Source organism: Chaetodon auriga, chromosome 19 (assembly GCF_051107435.1).
Source record: "Chaetodon auriga isolate fChaAug3 chromosome 19, fChaAug3.hap1, whole genome shotgun sequence".
In the NCBI taxonomy this organism is placed as follows: Eukaryota; Metazoa; Chordata; class Actinopteri; order Chaetodontiformes; family Chaetodontidae; genus Chaetodon; species Chaetodon auriga.
The window spans coordinates 11,327,651-11,349,333 of record NC_135092.1 but is presented as its reverse complement, the minus strand read 5'-3'; the positions used below and the strand labels follow the sequence as shown (position 1 = coordinate 11,349,333).

At 43.3% G+C, this 21,683-nt stretch overlaps 1 protein-coding gene across 2 annotated transcripts in view; it reads left to right on the top strand.

Moving 5' to 3' along the window:
- Positions 1-21,683, top strand: part of sardh (sarcosine dehydrogenase) — a 41,258-nt gene that overhangs the window by 10,858 nt on the left and 8,717 nt on the right. For both annotated transcript variants that reach the window (XM_076758998.1, XM_076758997.1), the window contains exons 9-18: positions 3,066-3,195; positions 4,877-4,963; positions 9,396-9,486; positions 9,707-9,848; positions 13,828-13,911; positions 14,177-14,290; positions 14,739-14,877; positions 16,590-16,703; positions 17,745-17,892; positions 20,597-20,690. In XM_076758998.1, coding sequence (XP_076615113.1) covers positions 3,066-3,195; positions 4,877-4,963; positions 9,396-9,486; positions 9,707-9,848; positions 13,828-13,911; positions 14,177-14,290; positions 14,739-14,877; positions 16,590-16,703; positions 17,745-17,892; positions 20,597-20,690 — 1,143 coding nt within the window. The remainder of the gene's footprint in view (positions 1-3,065; positions 3,196-4,876; positions 4,964-9,395; positions 9,487-9,706; positions 9,849-13,827; positions 13,912-14,176; positions 14,291-14,738; positions 14,878-16,589; positions 16,704-17,744; positions 17,893-20,596; positions 20,691-21,683) is intronic.

The window sequence follows — 21,683 nt, the reverse complement described above, 5'->3', positions numbered from 1 at the left end:
GTACATTTAAGTGGTAAAACTTAAATGAAGCAAACCAAACAGAAGCTGTATCCAGCCCCCCCAAATGTTAATAATGGAAAAAATATGTAGTCTTTTATTAAAAGGCATCAGATGGGTTTTTGCTGATAATATCTTCTTGCCTATCACACTGACTTCACGACTTTTGCCGCCTGCCTCTTTGCACTCTCCTCAGTGGTTTTACATTTTAGAGGATTTCTTTGTGCAGAAGGAGCTCCTTTTGTTCTCGTTCTGCAGCTGAGCGTTGCTTTGATGTCTTGAGGCGGATGGAGGAAGAAAGACGAGATACAGAAAGGAGAATTAGCCGGGAGACAGAGAGAATAGTGGATGCCTACTGAGTGGAGATGAGCAGGATCGATGGCTTGGGAGGGATTGAGAGAACCGTGGTGTCTAGGACAAAGAACGCTGCTCCTCAGATACTCCAGCGGAGTGTCAGTGCTCGGTAATAATGCAGAAACTCTTTGTTCACATGAAAGCAGCGACTGTCAGCTCGCACATCCCTGTAACATTCGACTCTTAATCTAGACTGAAAGTGTCACCACTGATGCCAATTGTAAAGCCATAGGCAGTCCTTTCTCCACCAGTACTTCTAACTTAAAGAATCAATTATCTTTAACATATTTGACGTTTCAGGCGGTCAGTCGATGCCGTTATACAAGCCTGATATATCTGCGATGACTCAGAAAGGCAGTCACCCGGAAAGTAGGAGATGACTGCTTTTCAGGGGAGTTGGAATTGCGTTTCACCATTTTCCATACAGTGATTTGCAAAATTTCTGTTACTGTGAAAAACAGTAACATTGGATTTCTGGTGATGTTTTGGTCCAGGGACTGTCAGGTCCACGGCAAAACCTTCCACTGTGGATTTTGAGATGTGTTAAGGATCATTATCCTGCTGTAGAAACCATCCTCTTTTCATCTTCAGCTTTTTTGCAAACTGTGTGATGTTTCTCTCCAGAATCTGCTTGAATTAAATGAATCCATTCTTCCCTCCACCAGTGAAATGTTCCCTGTGGCACTGCCTGCGATGCAAGCCCAAACCATGATCGATCCACCCCTGTGCTTAACAGTCAGAGTTGTTCTTTTCATGGAATTCTGCATCCTCTTTTCTCCAAACATACCTTCACTCATTGCAGCCAGAAGTTCTATTTTAACGTCATTAGTCCACATGATGATTCCAAAATGCATCAGGCTTGTTTAGATGTTCCTTTGCAAACTTCTGATGCTGAATTTTGTGGTGAGAATGTAGGAAAGTTTTTTTTTTTGGTCTTTTCTGTGAAGGTCATATTTGTGCAGGTGTTGCTGTCTGCTTAATCTTCCTGAAGGTCTTTTGCAGTCAAACAGCGGGGGGGGGGGGGTTAATTTGCCTTTCTAGCAATCCTACAAGCAGTTCTCTCTAAATATAAACCAACTGAGGGAACAGCTACCTACGACTGCTTTACTATCTTCTTATAGCCTTCTCTTGCTTTGTGGGAGTCAATTATTTTAGTTTTCAGAGTGCCAGGCAGCTGCCTAGAGGGGCCCGTGGCTGCTGATTGTTGGGATAAGGTTTAAGGAACCAAAGTATCTATAAAGCTCTTAAATTTGCATCACCTGCCCTTTCCTAACAATGACTGTGAACAAGCCATAGCACTAACAAGCTAATTAAGGTCAGAGACCTTGGTAAAAATTATCTGAGAGCTCAGGTGCTCCGTTCCTTTTTTCCCCTCTACAACAGTACAAAACAAAAATTATGCGCTAATCTTGCTGAAAATGATGAAAAGAATGTTTCACCTTTAAGCCTTTTGGAGATCAGTCCAGCCTCTACTCACTTAACTTTTTACACTAGCAGAAATTTTGTGCTGGGGTGCCCAGACTTTTCGCATGCCACTGTACATGACAGATGAAATAGCTGCACAGAGCATAAGCTGGTGCGCTGGACTTTTTCAATTTGAGCACCCTGACTCAGTCAGATTAGTGTAGGACAGGAGGATTTTAAGGCACGGCGGTCTGCACTGCTTGGCATGAATTGTAGGAGCTAAAGGCTCCATTTTGGCCCTGCTGACAAGGAGGGAGTTACAGAAGTCCAGATGGGAGCAAATTAAGGCTTGGACAGGGAACTGAGAGCGAAGGGTCTGATTTGACAGATGTTGATTCCCTGGTGAGGAGGAGTGGGTTCAACAGATGCTCCAGGATTGTGTTGTGGCTGCAGTCTGTGTCCTCTTTGCATACTGAATTGGTGACATTAATCTTTGGTGTTCACCTTGCAACTGTGATGATCTATAGATCTTCTGTGCTTGCGGGTTGAAGATATGTGTGAAGCATCCACAGGTTACAGTCTGTAGCTTCTTTGCAGCAACATCTATATTTGAAGCTTTGTCGTCCACCAGAAGCTCATTGGGTCTGCTGAAACTGAGCTTCAGGTGATTGTAGTTGTGATGAAGCTCTCTATCAGTCCTCTGAACTCCTCTGGAAAAACAGTCTCTAAGTGAAGACAGCATGTTTCTCACTGGAATCATCCATGTCAATATAGTGCTAACTTCCATTTCACCAAAAAATGCACTTAATACCTTTCATTAAATTCCTTCAAAGTCTTCACTACATGTATTACATGAGCTTGGACAGACATGGACGTTCTTCGCTCTTTTCAGTTAATAACGTGATAGTGTGAAAGGGATCGCTTGTAGTGATGAACTGCAGAGAACTTAAGCTAAACAGAGCTTACAGCGAGTGAATACAGTGTTATACTTACTCAGAATGAATTATAAAGTTAAACCGCAGCAGTTGCATGTGTATATACAGAACTGCTTGCTAAAAAGTTCGCCATATCAACTTCCTAACTCGTTTCCTCTGCCTCTGAAGAGATAATCATTCTCTTAATTTTTCGTGTTGTTTTTTGCCCCAATGGAAGAAGGAGAAAAGGAAACAATGATACTTATAACATCCAAAGCGGGCGGCTGTTTTAAGACACACTTGTGTTTCGCTTGTGTAAGAAAACCAAGTCCTCACATACATTTTTCCTTTAGGAAATAAGTGAGGCACATATTTTTTGTGTGTTCTTTTTCCCAGGTGTCTGATAAGTTTGCCTTCAGCCTGTTTGACCTGGACTGGGATGTGTTCATGCAACATATTGAGGGCGCTATCAACAGAGTTCCTGTTCTGGAGCAGACTGGCATCAAATCCACTGTTTGTGGACCAGGTACATACACACACACGCAGGCACACACACACACACACACACACACACTAAAAAATAAGCTCCACTGAAGCATCAATTTTTATGAAAACCCTGCAAGCCCTTCTTGCAAATGCCTTGTAACATTATGCATTACAGCAGGGAACAAGCAACTTTCATGACACTTCTTAAATTGGACACATTCTAATTTAAAAGTGAAATGTATCCATCTGTGAAATATTTAATGCACCGCTCCCATACTGCATTTGCTCATGAATACCTAAACTAGCAGGCTATGTGTCATGTTTGTAGAGGAGATAGTTTGATTAGCTCTAGCCTGACTTCCTGTCCAAGCAATATCATGTGGCCAAAGTGGCTGAGTGAGCCGGTCTGTTGCTTTGCAGCCTGAAAAGTTACAGTATCGAATTGGATTTTTCATCGTCGTTGTGTGTTGCAGCTGTTTGCAGAGTCAGTATGAATTTGTGAAGTGAAACAAATCATAGCTGAAACGTGCATTTACACCAATGCACACATGCATACGGGTGAATGACCAGAAGAAGAGAAAAAACAGAAATTGGAGGAAGCCTTAGAAAGCCAGGAAGAAACAGCAAAGCATGGACAGAGGAAAGTGGAATTGGATATGTTAATAAAGATATGTAAAAAGAGACAAATGATGGAAGGATGGAAATGTAGAGAATGACAGAGACACACGAAATGGAAAACATCTTTCCATGATGGGAGGAAAAAAAATAAATGAATTCCACAAGGCAACAAAGCCGGAGCTCAGGGGAAGAGGAAGCTCAGATAAAGTGAAAGAGATAAACATGAGGATTATATCAGAGTCCTGTTGTTGTCGCAGAGCATCTCCTCGCCCATGACCCCGAGCGTTGTGTTCTCATGAGGAGTACACCAAGTTTAGGGCTTTTCACAGTCAGCTAGCTCACTGAGTCCTCACCCGTTTCCTTTGGAGAGAGCAGGACGAGCAGAAGTCACCACCGAGATTCAAGTGTCCTGACCATGTCCTCAAGAGGACAGAAGACATCCTGTAGAACACAGACAGTAGAAAGGTCCTTTGTTAATGCACATCCTCAGAGCAGTGCTTTAGAGTTGAGGTCAGAGATAGTAGATCAGAAGCCAATCACGATCAGATCGTGTTATTATTATTTGTTTTTACATATTCAGCAGGTAATTGACTGTGGCTGAACATCTTCATGTGTGTCATAATATGTGTGTGTGTGTGTGTGTGTGTGTGTGTGTGTATTTTTAGCCTCACTGAGTGAAGTGCATGACCTTGGGTCTCTTTCAGTTCAGTTCCACTCCATGACTGATACTTCATATATTTATGTGCATTCCCTCTCTGTTACTTTGCGTCTTCAGTTCACCAAGTGTTGAAACCGCCATTCAGTTAAAAACCTATTTGCTACACAGGAACTCATCAGCCTTGCAGATGGTGTAAATTAGATCCTTTAGAATATTGCCTGAATGATCACATGACACAAAGGGAAAGGTTAACTGTATTTATTTAACCGGGAAATCTGACATGCAGTAGCAGCTAACTTATCACTTACAGCACAGTAAAGTAAGACTTGAAAGACATGGACAAAAAGTAATTAACGGCACAAAGGAAAACATGACACCTCTTAGGTAAGTGTCTGTGTCTTGCATTTGCTGCTTCTCTACAAAGTTTCTCTCCGTCTGCTTTCAGAATCATTCACAGCAGACCATAAGCCGCTGATGGGAGAAGCCCCAGAGGTCAGAGGTTTCTTCCTGGGCTGTGGCTTCAACAGTGCTGGTAAGTGCTGCAAGGATGGAAAAATCCAAGAAAGAATTGGAAAAGACTTTAAAAGACGTTAGCACACAGTTAGGAGCACACAAGGATGAGAGAGTGAAAGGACATCACCAGTCAGATTGTCAGCATCATAATCTTTGCCTGTAACCCATGAAACATATCTCTCATGGTTGTATGCTCTCAGATATTTTATGGATGTAGAGCTTTCCATGAAATGATAGAGCTAGAAAGGTCAAAGGAATCTTCAAAGAAAGCACATGGCACAATAAACAGGAAGAAAACAAGCAAGGAGAAATGGCCGAAGAGTGTTTTTCCTAGATTCTGACCTTGCCATTGCCGATCTCTGTGGACACTCTCAAGGCACAAATGAATAATGGAGTGCTTTTCATTTCAAGTCCATGGAGAAGACACACGCGCATGCATGCACACACGTGCACATACAAACAACAACCTAAGTCAGTCCATTAGTCACTGACTCCCTTCGCTTACCTCTGACATTAGACAGAGGAATGCGAGTATCTCAGCAATGTGAAAAAACAGAGAGGAGGCGTAAAGGGTAAAGTAATCGGCATGCGGCGCTGACGGAGAGTCGCGAGAAAGCTTTTCTTCTGCATAAGGCCAAAAGACAACAGGGCTGAGCTCTTAAAGTTGTTATGACGAGAGCTGAGGAGGTGCAGGCGGAGCCGTAATGAGTTAGCACACAGTGTTGCTAACACTGGCACATTACGCGCTTTCTTTTTTTTTTTTGCTTCATAAGTGTCGTTTTTCTAAGTTGGATGCTGGTTTCTTTCGAGTTTTTTTTGTTTTTTTTTTGCGCCTTCTTGCGCTCTTATTCCCCAACCACTTATGCATGAGACACTCATTCTGTCCATCAGTCTGATCGTAGGTCAGTTCGTATCTTGGCAGGGTAACAAGGGCTCATACACTCCTGTCCCTCAGCTGTGGATTCCTTGCACATCATACCAGCCTATTCACCAGAACTGTATTGCTTATGGTGTTAGAATATGCTGAAAATATGTTCTGCTTCAGCAACTAGTATATTACCAGAAAGTGAATCTGAAAAAAGGATTATTGAAGCATAAAATCCAAACAAATGCTGGTTCCAGTGTCTCAGATGGGAAGGTTTTTCTTGCTTTCTCTGACAGACATCATTGTAAATGAATATCCCTGAGTTTTACTCTGTTGCTCAGATGAAACATGTGCTTTTGGAAATTGTGATGAGAGTTTTTCACTATTTTCAGTCAGTTCTCCAATCCAAGAATAACAGACAGATAAACAACACAGTCCTCGTTGCTGTTTCCAAACAATTTGTATCACTTTCTGTTATATTTGTTTTACACAGCGTCCCACTTTTTTGGAATCAGGGTTGTACTTCATGGAAAAAAAAAAAAAGTTCCTTCACAAACACTCCAACCTGGATGGAGGTGGATAAAACATTGCAGTCCACTCGTCCTCTAGTCAGTGTTTGGGAGTGTCATGCTGGGTCTAAGCTCATTGAAATGGGCCCAGCATCACCGATCTATCACACCTGGGTTGATAATTTGGGACTTTCCACCAGTCATGCACAGCAAGGATGGTCCAAATGCCCTCCACTAGCCTGACACACACACACGCACACACACACTTGCACTAAATATCCTAACTTTTATCAAAGCAGGAGCTCAGGAATATCTGTGTCCTCCTTTCCCCCCTCTCTCTCTACATCTGTCACTCTTTCTTCCTGCTGCCTCTTCGTCCCTCTGGCAAAGGAAAAGTCTTCTGTCCATTGCACTCTTTCACAAAACAAACACACACACACTGAACTCACACAGCTTTTTTTGGCCCAAGGCAGAGCAAGACAAGGGGGGTAGTTCAGACACCACAGGGTCAAAGTCAACAGACTCACATTAAGACATCCGCCAATAAGTTTTGTTTTAGTTGTTTGAGTTCGTTTTGGGTTGTGAGCAATCAGAAACTCTGCTTACTCTTACTGTTTAGTTTGTTGCCCGGCAACCCAAGTTACTTATACTTTCTAATTCTAGTGTCAGAGCCATCGTGCTGAACTCTTAACTCTGAGTGCATTTATTTATTGTGTTTATGCTTCTTTGATTGCTTCACACCGATGCACCTCTTACCCAGCTGCATCACCATCTTGCTCATAATCACAGTAATGAGCACCTTCCCAGGTATGATGGCCAGCTGAGGCTTTTTATCACATAAGGCACAGAAAATTGCCTGTGTTTAAGGCGGCACACAACGAGCGCTGAGATAACCACTGGGTTCGGTGGCATAATGCTTTTTGTGAGGATAGACGGTGACGCAAACAGCAGTGAGAATCTGCAGTAGCGCTTTGGTTGAGGATAGAGAGATAAATAGGAGGGTTGATGGTGATGGAAGCCCTAAAGAGGAGCTAGTTTGGAAAGAAGAAAGAGACGAAGAAAAGGCGAGAGGCCTGAAGCGAAATCACCTCTAAATCTGAAGCGTTGTTCATTTGCACTTTAAAGATGTCAAATATGAATGTTACTGCAACAGCATTTCTCTGGCTGTATTTCCATATCAACTTTAAGAATTAAATATATCTATTAAATGCTGCTGACACAGTTAATGAATAGTATGATAATAGTTGAGAAGCAGCTCTTTCTGTCCAAAAGTTAAATGAGCAGGATCAATAAAAAATGTATGCATTCATAGAGTAGTTTGACATTTTGGTAAATATGCTTTATTTTTTTTTTTTTATTTTCTGTCTTGCTCAGATAAGATGAGAAGGGCCGTAGCACTCGCATATCTGGACAGTAACTATGAAGCTACACCTCGAGGCTGTTAACCTTAGCTCAGAATAAAGACTGTAAACAAGGAAAAAAGTGTTAGTGAGCTGTAGAGATTCTGGGAGGTGGACTTTGTTAGTGTTGATTGGAGGTAGACTGGCTGTTTCCCCCTTCACCAGCCATATCTGGCAACCTTCCACAGCTTGAGATGCTGCACGTAAGTGCTATGCAAACAGATAAACTAGTGTGTGTTAAGAGTTAACTCAGTTAAAAAAAAAAATAGGTGCAGTTTGTAAATTAACCAACTTTAAAGATCCTGGTAGCCAAAGTTTTGAACTTTGAACAACCAACATGCTGCCTTCTATGGTAGAGAAGGATAAACCCAAATATGTATGTTTTCTCCCCCTTTCGAAACATTTTTTTTTTTTGGCATTGCTAGCAGCATCACTGTAAATGTCACAAAGTTGGAAAGAACAAATATCTTAAAGTAATCTGGGAGCAATGCAGAAGAGAGGAGAGGGAGTGGTAGATAACGGCACAGAGAGGAATGAATGTTTGCAAAGCATAAACGAACAATAGCAGAGCAAGATAGCGATAATGGGGGGAAGGAAAGGGGAAGTGCAAAGGCAGAGAGGGGGTGATGATAAGATGAGTGGAAGCACAAGCATGAGGGTTCACACGCAGATACACGCTCACACATCAGCGTGCTTATCTCGGGTGACATTTATCAGTGCCACCTCGCCTTGCTGGTTGTCTCTACATTGTCTTGGAAGGAAACCATCATCCTCCTAGCCCCCCCCCCCCTTCCTCTATCTCTCTACCCCTGCCCCAATTCATCCGTCCGTCCCGCCACTCAAACGTCCACCCAGGCTTGGCCCGGAGTGACGGTGCCTGATGAGTGAAGTGAGGAGAGATGGAGGGGCGGGGGATGCAGTGAGAAGTGGAGATGGAGGGATGCAAGGACACACTGGTCATACTGCTGCTTAGTGATGTGCTCAAAACACATGCAAGAGCATCTATGCATGCACACAACACACACACACACTCATGATGTATGCAAATTACCAGCAACACAACACAAGAAAGGGGGTTGCTAAAGGGGAGCAGCTCATTAACCCAGCAGTTTTGGGACTGGGTGGATGAAATACTGCATTGCCAGTGTTTGTTGGTGGAGTTGAAATAAACACAATGCTGCAGCCGTGGGGTGCAGCTGATGAGGTCAGATTGCTCAGGGGCAGCTGTGAGCAAGGGTCAAATGATGGAACAAAGGTCAAAACAATCCTCTGTAGGTCGTATGACATATAGAGGCTCTAGCGGAGGACAAAAACTGCTCTCTCTCTTGTCCAAGTTAATGAGATGTACTCACAGTCCTCCAGACAGGCTGCCGGTGAGAGAGCAGGGGAGAGAGGTCCTATTGTTGTTCAGATTTTCCACTTTTATTCCCAACTGGTGCTTGTGCAACTGCAGACCCAATAATCTCTTAGAATTGGATCAAAGCTGTGTATTTATTCTGCAACTAACAGTGATTTTTAGGCATTTTTGATTAATCAGTGAATTGTTTGTAGTGAAACATTCCCCTCTCAATTCCACGGTGACGTCTTTGTTTTGTTTGACTTTTTGAATGACTTAGTGTTTTCTGCAAGGAGCTGAACGTGGTTATGAGATTCTGTTCGTAACATTTCTTTTATCAGGCATGATGCTGGGAGGCGGCTGTGGTCGTGAGCTGGCTCACTGGATCATACATGGCCGCCCTGAGAAGGATATGTATGGTTACGACATCAGGTACATCAATGCACACAGAGTATTTGAGCAGCGGCACTTGTCACAGGAAGTGTCATGGCTGTGGTGCCCCTCCACGGAGCAGAACACGGATTTGAGCTTCCGACTGGCATTTTGTGAAAGGGCAGCAGGAACCAGAATAATGAAGTTTTAATGAAGTTCGAATGATTGCGTCTTTAAATGAGGCTTAAATCTCTTTGAATCCCTCTCCCTCCTGTCTCAGACGTTTCCATAACTCGCTGACAGACAACCAGCGCTGGATCAGAGAGAGGAGCCATGAATCGTATGCTAAAAACTACTCTGTGGTGTTCCCCTTTGATGAACCGCTGGCCAGCCGAAACATGAGGAAGGACCCCTTCCATCAGGTAGATGAGCGATTTGATCTCCGGCACAGATGGTTAAACAGGATCTCTCTTGAGGAGTTCAAGGAAGTAACCCTAATGTGCGGCTTTCTGGTGCAAGTCTTTCAGACTCGTTTCAGCTGCGATGAGTCATTTGAATCAAGGCACAGCCGGTTTAAGAAATCTTTTTTTTTTTTTTTTTTTTGCTCCTGTTTCTTTGCTCCTGTAATGTAACACTTCATAAATGATAGAAAACAAGAATGAAAAGAGCCATGAACAGAGTATTCATTCATTTTAGAACATTTTATACAAATAGACATTATAGGAAAATATTGTCTCACTATAATGTTAGTAAACACAAATACACACTGGGATGAAGAAAATAATGAGGAGATTATTTTTTCCATCCTGAATAATCACATAAGAACAGAATACAGTGTTTGTGTCTTTATTGATAAAGTATGTACATCTGATACGCATTAAGCTCAGTGTGACCTTGGCTTTGTTTAAACACTGTCTGTTAGGTTAGTGGGGCTTTTATTTTCTTCTAAACCGTGTAGGCAGTGTTGCGTATCTCTCAGGTTGTCGACAGACAGGTGTATCGACAGGGTTTCCTTACAGAGGTGAGAACAGTTCTCCAATCTAAGTCATGGGAGCATCTCTACTGCCTTCATCTGACCAGTCATGTTTGATAAAGTCCTATATTTTTAGAGGTTGTGTGACTCACTCCTTCTCTCCTTTACCTCTCAGAGTTTTCTCCTTCTGCCATTCATTCCACTCCTTTTTCATTTTTTTTTTTCAATGTGTCTACCCACGGCCTTCACACATCTGTCCCTCATGTGGTGTTCTCTCTTTTTGATATCCTCCCCAGCACAATTTCCTCTTCTTTTCATCCCGCTGTTCATATTAGCTTCTCCTTTCCTCTCTCCCTGTGCTTGTCACTGTCTTTGTTCTTGTTACAAACTGTTCCGTGCGAGAGAAAAAAGCGGCACCGCTGTTCCTTTCCCTCTATTAACCTCTGCAACCTCAGCGTCCGATTGGATAATTGAGACAGTAATGTCGTCAGAGCAAACAATGTTGCTCAAACCCCAGGTTGTGCAGCATTAACCATTAGATACAGTGCACCTCACTTGCCGATGCTGAAAATCAGTTTTAAGATGCAAATGGGAATGCTGAGCCAACCGTGTGCGTGTGTGTGTGTGTGTTTGTGTGTGTGTGTGTGCTTTCATTGGCTGGTACAAATGTTTGCAAAGATATGATTTGTCAAACTCTGACCTCTCTCTCTCAGCATGTGTATCTCTGTGTCACCCCTGTCTGTCTCCCCCTCTCTCACCTCCTGTCTTCTCTTCTCAGGTTTAGAGGCAAATAGCTGATTCAAGCCCAGGCAGATAGCAGTTAGCAGTGTAACTAATCCCTAGCAGCTACATTTATTAATGCGCTCTGCACCAACATGACTATAAATGATACACTTAGCTTCGGTCTCCGACGTCTTTCAGCTTCCTTTCTCTCCTTAGCCAGGCACAAACTCTTAATGGGCCTCGACACCATATTTTATGCATTAACGACCCACTTAGCCTTGCTTCCCTGTTCCAGACATTTACCTTTTAACTGTTGCGATTTCTGCCCCCGTTCACACGTGCAGGCTTTCTTTCAGAACAGATTACTGTCACACAAATTGCATCAGCAGTGTATTTTGTAGATCATGTGTGCTGCTTTCTTCGAGCTTGTTTTGTTTGGCTTCCCTGACACCTTTCATGCATAATTAACAATTTTTTATCCAAAGGATTTTTTAGAAAGATGTTGTGCTTAGAATCAGCAACGGCATGAAGGGATGGAAATGTTAATGTTTTTTCATTTAGTGTCCTTTGTGTCCTCACAATGGATTTTTACATAATGAAGACAAAGTGCACCTGTGTTTTGGATTAATTGCTATATAATTTAGTCTTTTCATTAGTATGAAAGTGGAAAGTCAAATTGAAAAAAAAAACTCAACGATGCAGCGATTATGTGAAAATCAGATTTTAGAAACAATGCAAACAATGTCATTACACTTTTTACTCTTCTTTTTTAATACTTACAGAGACTTAACCTGCATAATCAGCAGCTCATTTGCATTTTCTTCTAATTTTCCTCCTTACTTTCTATTATTGGGATTCTTTCTGAGCTATGCACACTGCAGGAAAATCTTGGTTACTGTGATCTGTGGTGATAAGCTTATTGCTGTAGCAGAATTTACAGCAACTTTCAGATGTGTTTTGGATGGGATGGAAAATCAATAGTAAAATAACTAATCTGCTGCTATATAAGAAAAATCCAGGTATTTTGTTGGTGGAACTGGGTAAAACAAAACAAAACAAAAATAAACTTCTTAAGCTCTATTTATTTCTCCTAGATTTTATAAAGAGGGCTCCCTCTGTGTTAAGAGCATCACATCAGTGATGTATGATGCGCGTCAACACGCCCACAACGTTCTTTTTCTTTCTGAGGACCGCACACCCCGGCGGCATGTGTCACTGTCTGCATCAACTCTGCAGAAAAGCTCCCCAGATCAGCACAACCTGGTGCTGTTTGATGGGGTGTGTGCTACACGCAACAGTTAATGCACGTTAAATGACACAACATGATGCGCCATGACTGGAGTTTACTGCACTTTTTTGTTCCAGTGCAATACAAAACTTTCTTCCCACAAATATTTGTAGACTTCAGTTTAAATATTCAAATTGCCTTTCAGCGAGTCATCACCAGTTGCACTTCTATCTAAAGCATGCCATAGAAGCTTATTGACACTACATTATGTCAGCATGCAGTGTTATTTTCAGGCAGCTGTGGCAGATTTAGTGTCCTGTAGTGCAACACTGTACCATTAAGACTTAATTCCTGGTCATTACTCCTTTCTCCAGCCTCACTTGGCGTGATAACACGTGCAGGGTCAGATGTTATCATGTTACGTTCAATATAATTCTAACTATATTTTGCCCTTGCACTGAAAAGATACAAATAGCAGCTCTCAGGTAGACAGACTTGCAGCTCGAAGGAGAGCACAGTCCCTGCGAGACTGGGTTGGTCCAACCCTCAGCTGCAAGCCCATTAGACCCCTGCTAATCACTCGTCGAGGGCCATCACCTAGCAACTAGCTTTCCTACTGTTGCAGAGCCTGAGATAAATGTAGGGGTGGCAGAGTGAAGAAGGAAAAGCACTGAAAAAGTCTAATTTTTCTCTCTTAAATGAGCCTCTGTTCACGATACCGGCTCTTGCTCGCAATCACGACTGCATGTGTTATGGCTAAGAAGTGCTTAAGGAGTGTGATCAGCCAGGGAAGCTGCCCCTGTGCCAATAATGAGACTGTCTACTTTTAGGAGGCAACACGAGATTTCAGAGCGCAAACAGGCCATCTCTGACACTGCTGCTCACACGTTTTCTCCACCCCGGTAGCACGGATGGTAAATATAGCTCGGTGTGGGAAGTTTTGGCAAGAGACAGCCAACTGCCTGCTAGGAGGAGAGCATAGCAGAACATACCTACCTACTGTGGGCGACTGTCAATTTTAACAAGGAGGATGGTGAGCGCTGAAATATCTTCGCTGGTCACGAAATCAAGAATTAACAAGTGGACTATACTTGCAACAGTTGGGGCCAAAAGAAGGTTTTAACCACCACTTCTCATCAGTTCCACCAATATTGGATTCATTTGTGCCATTTAATGTTTGCTAGCAAGTTCCCCAAAACAGCTTTGATATGCCAGTGTTGTAGTTAGAGCTTATTCTGCTGCCCCCAAGTGGCCACAAAAATATGAATGCTGCTTAAATACTCAAAATCAGCAGTCAAAATGCCCTTGAGTGAGACTCAGCAGCTGTGGTTGCTCTAGTGTTCAGTTCTGTGAATGTAAAGAGTGAAGCTGCTGAATGTGAGAAGAAATGTATGGCTCCACAAACATCCCAGTGTCTTGTCTTTGGCACACATTTCCGTACTGACTTATGTCTTTTGTTTGTTTGTTTGATTGTTAGGTGCTAATGGAGCAGGGCTGTGTGTTCCAGGAGAGACATGGCTGGGAAAGACCTGGCTGGTTCAACAAAGACGGGCCCGCTCCTGTGAGACACCGCACACTTGCATACTGTACACAAGCATATGCACAATGGTTTATTTATATCCACATATTGACAAAAGGCACTTGTAACGATAGAAACAATTAAGATGCCAATTTTTTCACGAGGCTTGCTGGATGGGGGACTGTTGGAACAGATTGACTGCCAATAATGGACAACACTGACAGTATCTGGACCATTGCTTTGTCCTTCTGTACTTGGAAATACTAATGAATAATTAGCTTCTATTTGTTTGTCTATTATTGCAAAGGTTAAAGACTACGATTACTACGGAGCTTATGACATTCAGAAGAATGTGAACCACAAATACAACGATTTGCTGGGCAAAGAGTACACCTTTGACTTCCCTCCACATCATGACGTGGTAAGATACCAAGTGTGAAAATGTGTGTTATTCATTTGAACAATGTTGTTCGAATTGCGTGCAACTTCCAGGTTTGTGAAACAACTACGGTGTGAACACTCTCTGAAGGCCCCCCCCTCCCCCCATGAGGAAAGGGAACATATGTCCTCATGGGAAATAACCATCATGCACAACTGACAGTGATGAGAGTACAGTCAGTGAGGTTTATGGCGCATAAAGTGCAAACCAAACTAAGTCAGCAGCTCAGAGGACACCGCAAGGAGAGAATCGCCGACCTTGACGTCAAAACCTCTCCATTAGCTCTCTTTAATTTCATAGTTGTGATTAGATCCGTCAAGGATCTGGCTCCAAATACGTGCAGTCATCTTATCATGTTTGGCAGAGAGGAAGACATTTGATTTAATGTCGGGGTCTGCATTAATTAGACGTGTTTTTTTTTAAAATGCAGATTAAGAGCGAGTGCCTCTCATGTAGACACGGTGTGGCCGTGTTTGACATGTCCTACTTTGGAAAGTTCTATCTCACTGGACCAGATGCCAAGAAGGCGGCCGATTGGCTGTTCACCGCTGATGTCAACAAGAAGCCGGGTCGGTCTGCCACAGCAAGAACACACACATACACACAACCACGCACACACATGCTCAGACAGATGGGAGAAAAGATTGACAGAATGAAGAGGGCAGATAGAGGCATAGAGGGACTAAACAAGACGCCAGCACACAAGCAAAACAGTCCACTCTTCCACAAAATCTCAAAATATCCCCAACACTAAATGCCATTATGCCAGTATGTACTGTAGGCTCTCAGAGGCTCTGTTGAAAGTGAAGACAAGAGTCTGCAGTGCCAGATTATTTTTTTTTTGTACAAAAACAGCAAACCGACAGCTACGCCTGCCGTCTGCAGTGACAGGTGTGCGCAGATGTGAAAATGGCCAGAGCTCCGAATGCTCTGATATTCTTTTCTCCACTTCCCTCACATTCCTACTTCACCCACTGTCAGGTTTCATCGCTGAACAGGATTCTTCGCCTCCGTGTTGACAGCGATATCCTCTCAGAAACTGAAATCTGTCATCTGACTTTTTAGTTCTGGGTGTGATTTGAAAATGTCTGGTTTTTGGCAACTCCCAGCGGTACCACCTCTCAGATCTGACCCACGGACACTGAATCAATGGGCTGAAAGGAATGCATTCACCGCATTAATGTTTGAACAAATATACACTTCTAAGTCTATACATGGGAGATATGCATGATAATAAGCAACAATGTGTCCATATAGTGTATGATACAACATATAAATATATATGTATAAGCTGTAATGATATGATATAATTGATTTCTATCTCTGACTAATACAAGAGACTGCGAGGGAATACTAGGAAGGTCAGAATGTCCCAGTTTTGACTCTTCTTTTGTGGTCTGTCTGCTGTGGGACAGATTAGAAACCTACTGTAATTGAATTGCTATACTGACTGACTTTGTGTTTTGACATCCAGATCTCACCCCACTTACTTTTTTCCCGACCGTGTACATGATGCATCATCCGACCTCGCTTCTCCTCGAGCTCTTTGCCCATCACTCTTCCTTTCTTGCTCCCACTTCTCAATACACAACAATGACGGTGGTCACACTTGCTCTGAGAATGTTTAATGTCTCAGCAGGCTGACTTATGCTAACACCTTCGCACCCCCGTTTTGTTTATTGGCAGTGACAGGAACTGTAACATCAACGGTGCATTCAGATGACAGATGACTGAGGGACAGACACATATTAGCATGTCGCTGCAGCCATCAGCTCCTTTGACCAGCGGGTGACTGAAATGTTGTCCTGTGTCTTTTGTCGTTAGATCCGGACTTCATTCGCTGGGGGATTATTTTGATGATGTTCTCATTATGAATGTCTCTCAGTGATCTTCTCAGCAATCAGTTTCAGCGAGGTTCATATTTCAGGCGTTTCCTTGGTAACCCTTTTCTAAAATGACGAGGGTCACGTGTCGTCAGGGCGAGTGCATTCCCCGTAGAGATTGCTAATGATTGCCCCTTAAACACAAGTTCTTTCACAAGTTGAGACAGAAGTACACCTGAGTTCATTAAAAATTAATTCTTATTCGCACACGCAAACGCTTCCAAACTGGATTCCTCACAAAGACTCAGTTACAAACAGAAGACTGACCCCAGATTCAGGTTCATTTTTTATTCTCAGATTTCCATCGGCTCTGTTCCAAGACGCTGCACACTTTAAATTGGCCTACAAAGCCTGCCACGAGAATTAATTGTTAATGTGCGTGTTTGTGTGCGTTTCAGGCTCCACTGTGTACACCTGCATGCTGAATAAGAGAGGAGGGGTGGAGGCCGACCTGACAGTGAGCAGACTGGAGCCTGGTGCTGCCAACCTGCCCCTGGCACCACAGTCCAATGGTGGGTGGGTGGGTGTGTGGGTGTGTGAGTGTATGTGTGTGTGTGTGTGAGTGTTGTCTCTCATAATTATCCGCTGTACTCTTATATCTGGCTCTCTCTGTTATTCTTCTGTTTGTCATTCCATCACTGTTGTGTTTTATCAGTTGCCGGATATATCTGTCATTCTGTTGTATCTTATTTTGGATTTATTGTTTTGTTTTTTTTTTGCTCCGTTCTATTTATTGCTCTGTCTCCAAGTCTATCTACCAGTACTGTGTATGTGTTGTATTCACTATTATATTCTTCTGTTCATTCTGTCCTTTATCATTTATCAATTCAATGTACCCTTGTCATTTTGTCCCTTTGAAATCTATCTTTCAACTTATGTCACTTCATCTTGCTGCTCTTCTGCATCCATCTATTGTTGTGTTTGCTATTTAGTCATTTCACCCTCTTCTCTATGTATGTCTTCACCCACCAGTTTCTCTATCATTTTCAATATGCCAAAGAACCCAAAACCTGAGGGGAGCCACAGGACGTTTGCTCTAAAACAGCTCAAGTTTTGCAGTGATGTAAATCAAAAAGAGATAAGTCCAAGAAATAAAGAATAAAAGGAGCGGTGTTGTCAGGGATGCAATGTAACCGCAGCGTCTCCAATTTTAGTCAAGATGGAGCGGGGGACCTTATTGCATCTCACCCTCGGGGTACACCCACAGAAGAGACTAGTTTATTTATTTAAAACATACCATCTTAGGTGGGAAGCAGCAATTAAGTGGCATGATGTGTAAAAATGACTGGCGCTTGATTAGTTATGCAATCTTGACACGCCAACTCAATTTTGTCGAAACGTCATACATTCGCTTATAACATTTTAAAGTACATATAGCATCTCTCTTTCTATTGTTTGGCCTTTTGTTGTATTTTAATGTCACTATCCATTTATGCGCTGTTGTTGTCAACTTGTCGTTCTCGATAAAAGTTTCTGTTTGTTGTATTTATCTGATGATCCCTCTGTCACGCTCCCCTGAATCGCTCCTAATTCCTCTCCCGCCTTTGCTCCAGGTGATGCTTACTACCTGGCCATCGGAGGCGGTGTAGCAGAACACAACTGGAACCACATTAGAACGGTTCTTCATGACCAAGGCTTCCACTGCCAGCTGACAGACCACTCTGAGGACATGGGGATGATCAGCATCCAGGGACCCAAGAGGTGGGGAAAGAAAGGAAGGGGGAGTCAGGGGGGAGTATTGACATGATTTATATATCCAGGTGAGAAAAGAACAAAAGGAGCGAGTGAGGGCAAAGAGCGGTGGAGAGGGGGGAAAAAAAGGACAATGATTGGTCTGAAGACGGATTGTGACTCACATGGTGGACACGAGGTGGAGAAACTGAAAAGACGAGCCGTAGGATCGATGAGGGGAGTTTAAGAGCCTATTCTCCAAACATGGCCATAGGCATCAGAGGTGAGTGAGAGCAGGGACGGAGGTGGATCGAAGGCAGGAGACAGAAGCAAAGAGGTTCAAGGGCAATTCTGCAGTTTAACCATCGTTCTGTGTCACGATGCTAGGAAGTAAATTCAAATCTATGTTTTTGTGATACTTTGAGTGAGACACTTTGCCTGTGAATGGATTCAACCAGTGAATGGATGAACAGTCAGTGGTGGCTTTATGGAAGCCGGCTTGTATCTCTGTGATATGAATAGAAGTTTAGCTGGAGAACGTGACGCCTGAACTCGATGTGACACAGTCCATCAGAGAAACTCACCCTCTAAGCTCTCTGTCATTACACACTGGTGTTACAGAGTGGAGCTTCTTCCCTCATCAGCAGTCTTTGGCCGAACACAGACGCCGCCTTCAGAGAGACACTTTAACCAACAGTTTAATTTTACCCAGTTACCCTCAGGTTCACTGTTTACTTCGCATCGGAATGTTTATTTAGCAAGCCGCTGATATGATCTGCTTCCAGCTATGTTTGCCATTTTAACCAATGAAAGCGATGTTAGCACCAGCTAAAAATGAGAGGCTGCCACTTGAGTGATTGTCACATTAAATTTCTCTAATAAATAATACATTTCCTTTAGAATCACATCTCTTCACCTGCACCATGTGCCATAATGACTCCCCACTATTCCTTTTTCACTCTGTCTTCATCTGCGGCAGAGAAACCGCACAGGTGGAAATGGTGTTGCACGTTCGGACAGGGGATGTAGTCCATGCTTGTCACTTTCTTCGGGCTTCCTACAGCTTTCCTGTGTTCTCCGCTCAAAGAGCAAGCCGGGCCACCTTCAGCTCGTCCACATCTCATTCTCTGAACTCCTCATCGGTGTTTTCTTCCCCTCTGACCTCCCCTCCTCCCCACCTCACCGTCCTCCGTCTTTGTTCTTCCTTCTCACCAGCAGCAGGGTTAGGCCACCCTGTGTGGGCTGTGTTGATTTCTTCTCCTTGAGGCTTTTCTCTTCTTCTGTTCTCCTAAGTTTCTTGTCTTTCTCCGTCTCTGTTAGATCTTATCCATCTGTTTCTCACTTCCCAGTCCTCCCCAGTCCTTTCCCTATTTTCTGTCCCTCTTGCGTTTATTCCTTACGTCAAACCAGAAATGTGCGTCACTAGCAGCAATAGCCCAATATATGCGAGTGTTTGATTATACATACATGCAACCGCACAATAGGATGTTGATTATGCAGCTCATTGACTTCTCTCGAGCATCCAATGCATTCAGCTTGTGAGTGTGTTTGCATCTGTGGATGTTTCTGTGTGTGTCAATAATATTAGCATCTGCATTGCCTCTGCATGCACTGTAATGATCCTCAACTCCTCCTCATTGTTTCTGCCACATATGAGGAATTGCAGCAAATCGACCCTCTGATGTTTGGGTTTTGTTTTCTTACGGCGCAAATTGATCTCTTTTAAGCTTGAGGAGAGGGGAAATTACAGCGTTTATGGAAATGCGTTTATCTCCGTTTTCTCTCCCCAGAAATGTCTCATTCCAATTCTCTGGAGAGGGGGGAGTCTGTAAACTAGCAGCTTTTCTCTCACACAGCTTGGCAGCGTGCTCTTAAGTTTGCAACTTGGGCTCTGTCGTTTGCTTTGTAATTATGAGCCTCATTTATAATATATGAAATGATGTGATCTCCTGTAACAGTGCAGTGTGTGTGTGCGCGTGTGTGTGCATTCTCTGATCTGCAGCTGAGAGCCACGGCTAAGTGGCAAGTCAGAGAAACAAATTGGTGGTTGCAAAAGTCCCTCACACACACACACACAAACTGATTATATATAGCTAATTGGCCTTGCTCTTACGCTCTTGAGTCCGGTAAACAAATGCTTAGGGGAGGACAGAAACTGGAGAACACAACAGAAAGAAATATCTGCATCACACTAGCACATACATGCAAGCCTGCTCCCATGCATATATGGAAGAGATGTTTTATTCACATAAGACTATATCCGTGTGCACACTTTTCTACATCCAGCGGTGACAGCATTTAGAAAAAAAGCACACCCACACAGATGCACAAACATGTAGCGCACACACAAACGTAACCTGAACCCTTCCCCAAATATCTTCATCTCTGGCTTCCTGCCATACTGCTGCAAAAATAACCCCCAGAAAAGGCCTGTACCTGCCCACTCACAAACATACAAGCGGCAAAGTAAGCTAAACTTAGTCCTTTTTTTTTTCTGTTGACTCATCTTTATGTAATATTGATTTTAGCGTGTGTGTGTGTTTGTGGGAAAAGGAGCAATTTCTAAGGCAAATATGACAGATCCTGCTGAAGTTTTGGAATGTTTTCTTGAAATATGTAGTATAATCTGATGATTTGAGTGTTAAAAAGCATACAGGTTACAGGGCAGCTGCACAGGTAGTACACTGACTGACTTCCTCTATTTATGGTGTTTCTGTGTTTCCACTGTGTGCAGCCGAGAGGTACTTCAGGAGGTGCTGGACACAGACCTGAGCGACGAAGCTTTCCCCTTCTCTACCCACAAAGTTGTCAATGCAGTGGGGCATCAGGTGAGACCACACACAGTCCACTCACACTCGGGGCTTCAGCTCATTGGATATGGTTCATTTGTTAGCTTGAAAATAACCCGTCAGTGAATTAATTTTAAAAAATCCATGCAAATCATAAACTGATGAGTGAAACCAGTTTGTTATTTCATAGGTTCAGTCAACAGAGATCGTAGACTTAGCGTGTGTGCGTGTGTGTGGGGTTGTGTGTGTGTGTGTGTGTGTGTGGGACAGATGGCATGTCTCAAGGCGTCCTTGTGACTTACTTAGATATCAAGTCTGTCCACATGTTTTGTTCTTCCTTCTACTTCTTCCCTCGAGGTTGAGCAACTCTAGCAAAGTTTATGGCGCTGTTGTTTACAAGCGCTGAGGAACTCACATGTTTAGACTGCTTCTTTTTCTCACAATAACGCCGTCGGGTAGTGTAGCTCCAGCCTCTCAGGTTGACCTCTACACTGTTACTGGCCTGGGATCAAAAAGAGCATGTTGTACCGGCACATGCGGTGACACATATGTCTGCACACACACACACACACACACACACACACACACACACACACACACACTCTATCTCTCCCTCTGTCTTAGTTGCTCTTGCATGAATTATGCAACGCTCCGGTGATTGCAGTCAGCATCTTCTCACAGCTCTGCAGTAGTGTTTGTGCGTGTGTGTGTGTGCGTTGCTTGTGCTGCGTTCCAGCTGGTTGCCGGCCTTGTCTGGGTGACATTTTAATGGCTGCACTGCTGCGAGAACAGAGCTCTCTCTCCCTCTCTCTGCCCTCTGCTCCCCTCATAGCTCATTAGACTCTCTCCCCTCTCTGTCCTCCGATCTCACCAGTTGAAGGGAGTGTGCTGGCATGCGTGTTAGGTCATATGAATTCATGTTTATATGCATTTTTGTTCTCGTGCCTGTGCTGTGCTGTGTGTGTGTGTGTGTGTTTGATGTTTGCCTGGTAAATGCAGGAGTGACAGTGTGCACGAGGCATGCATGTGTGT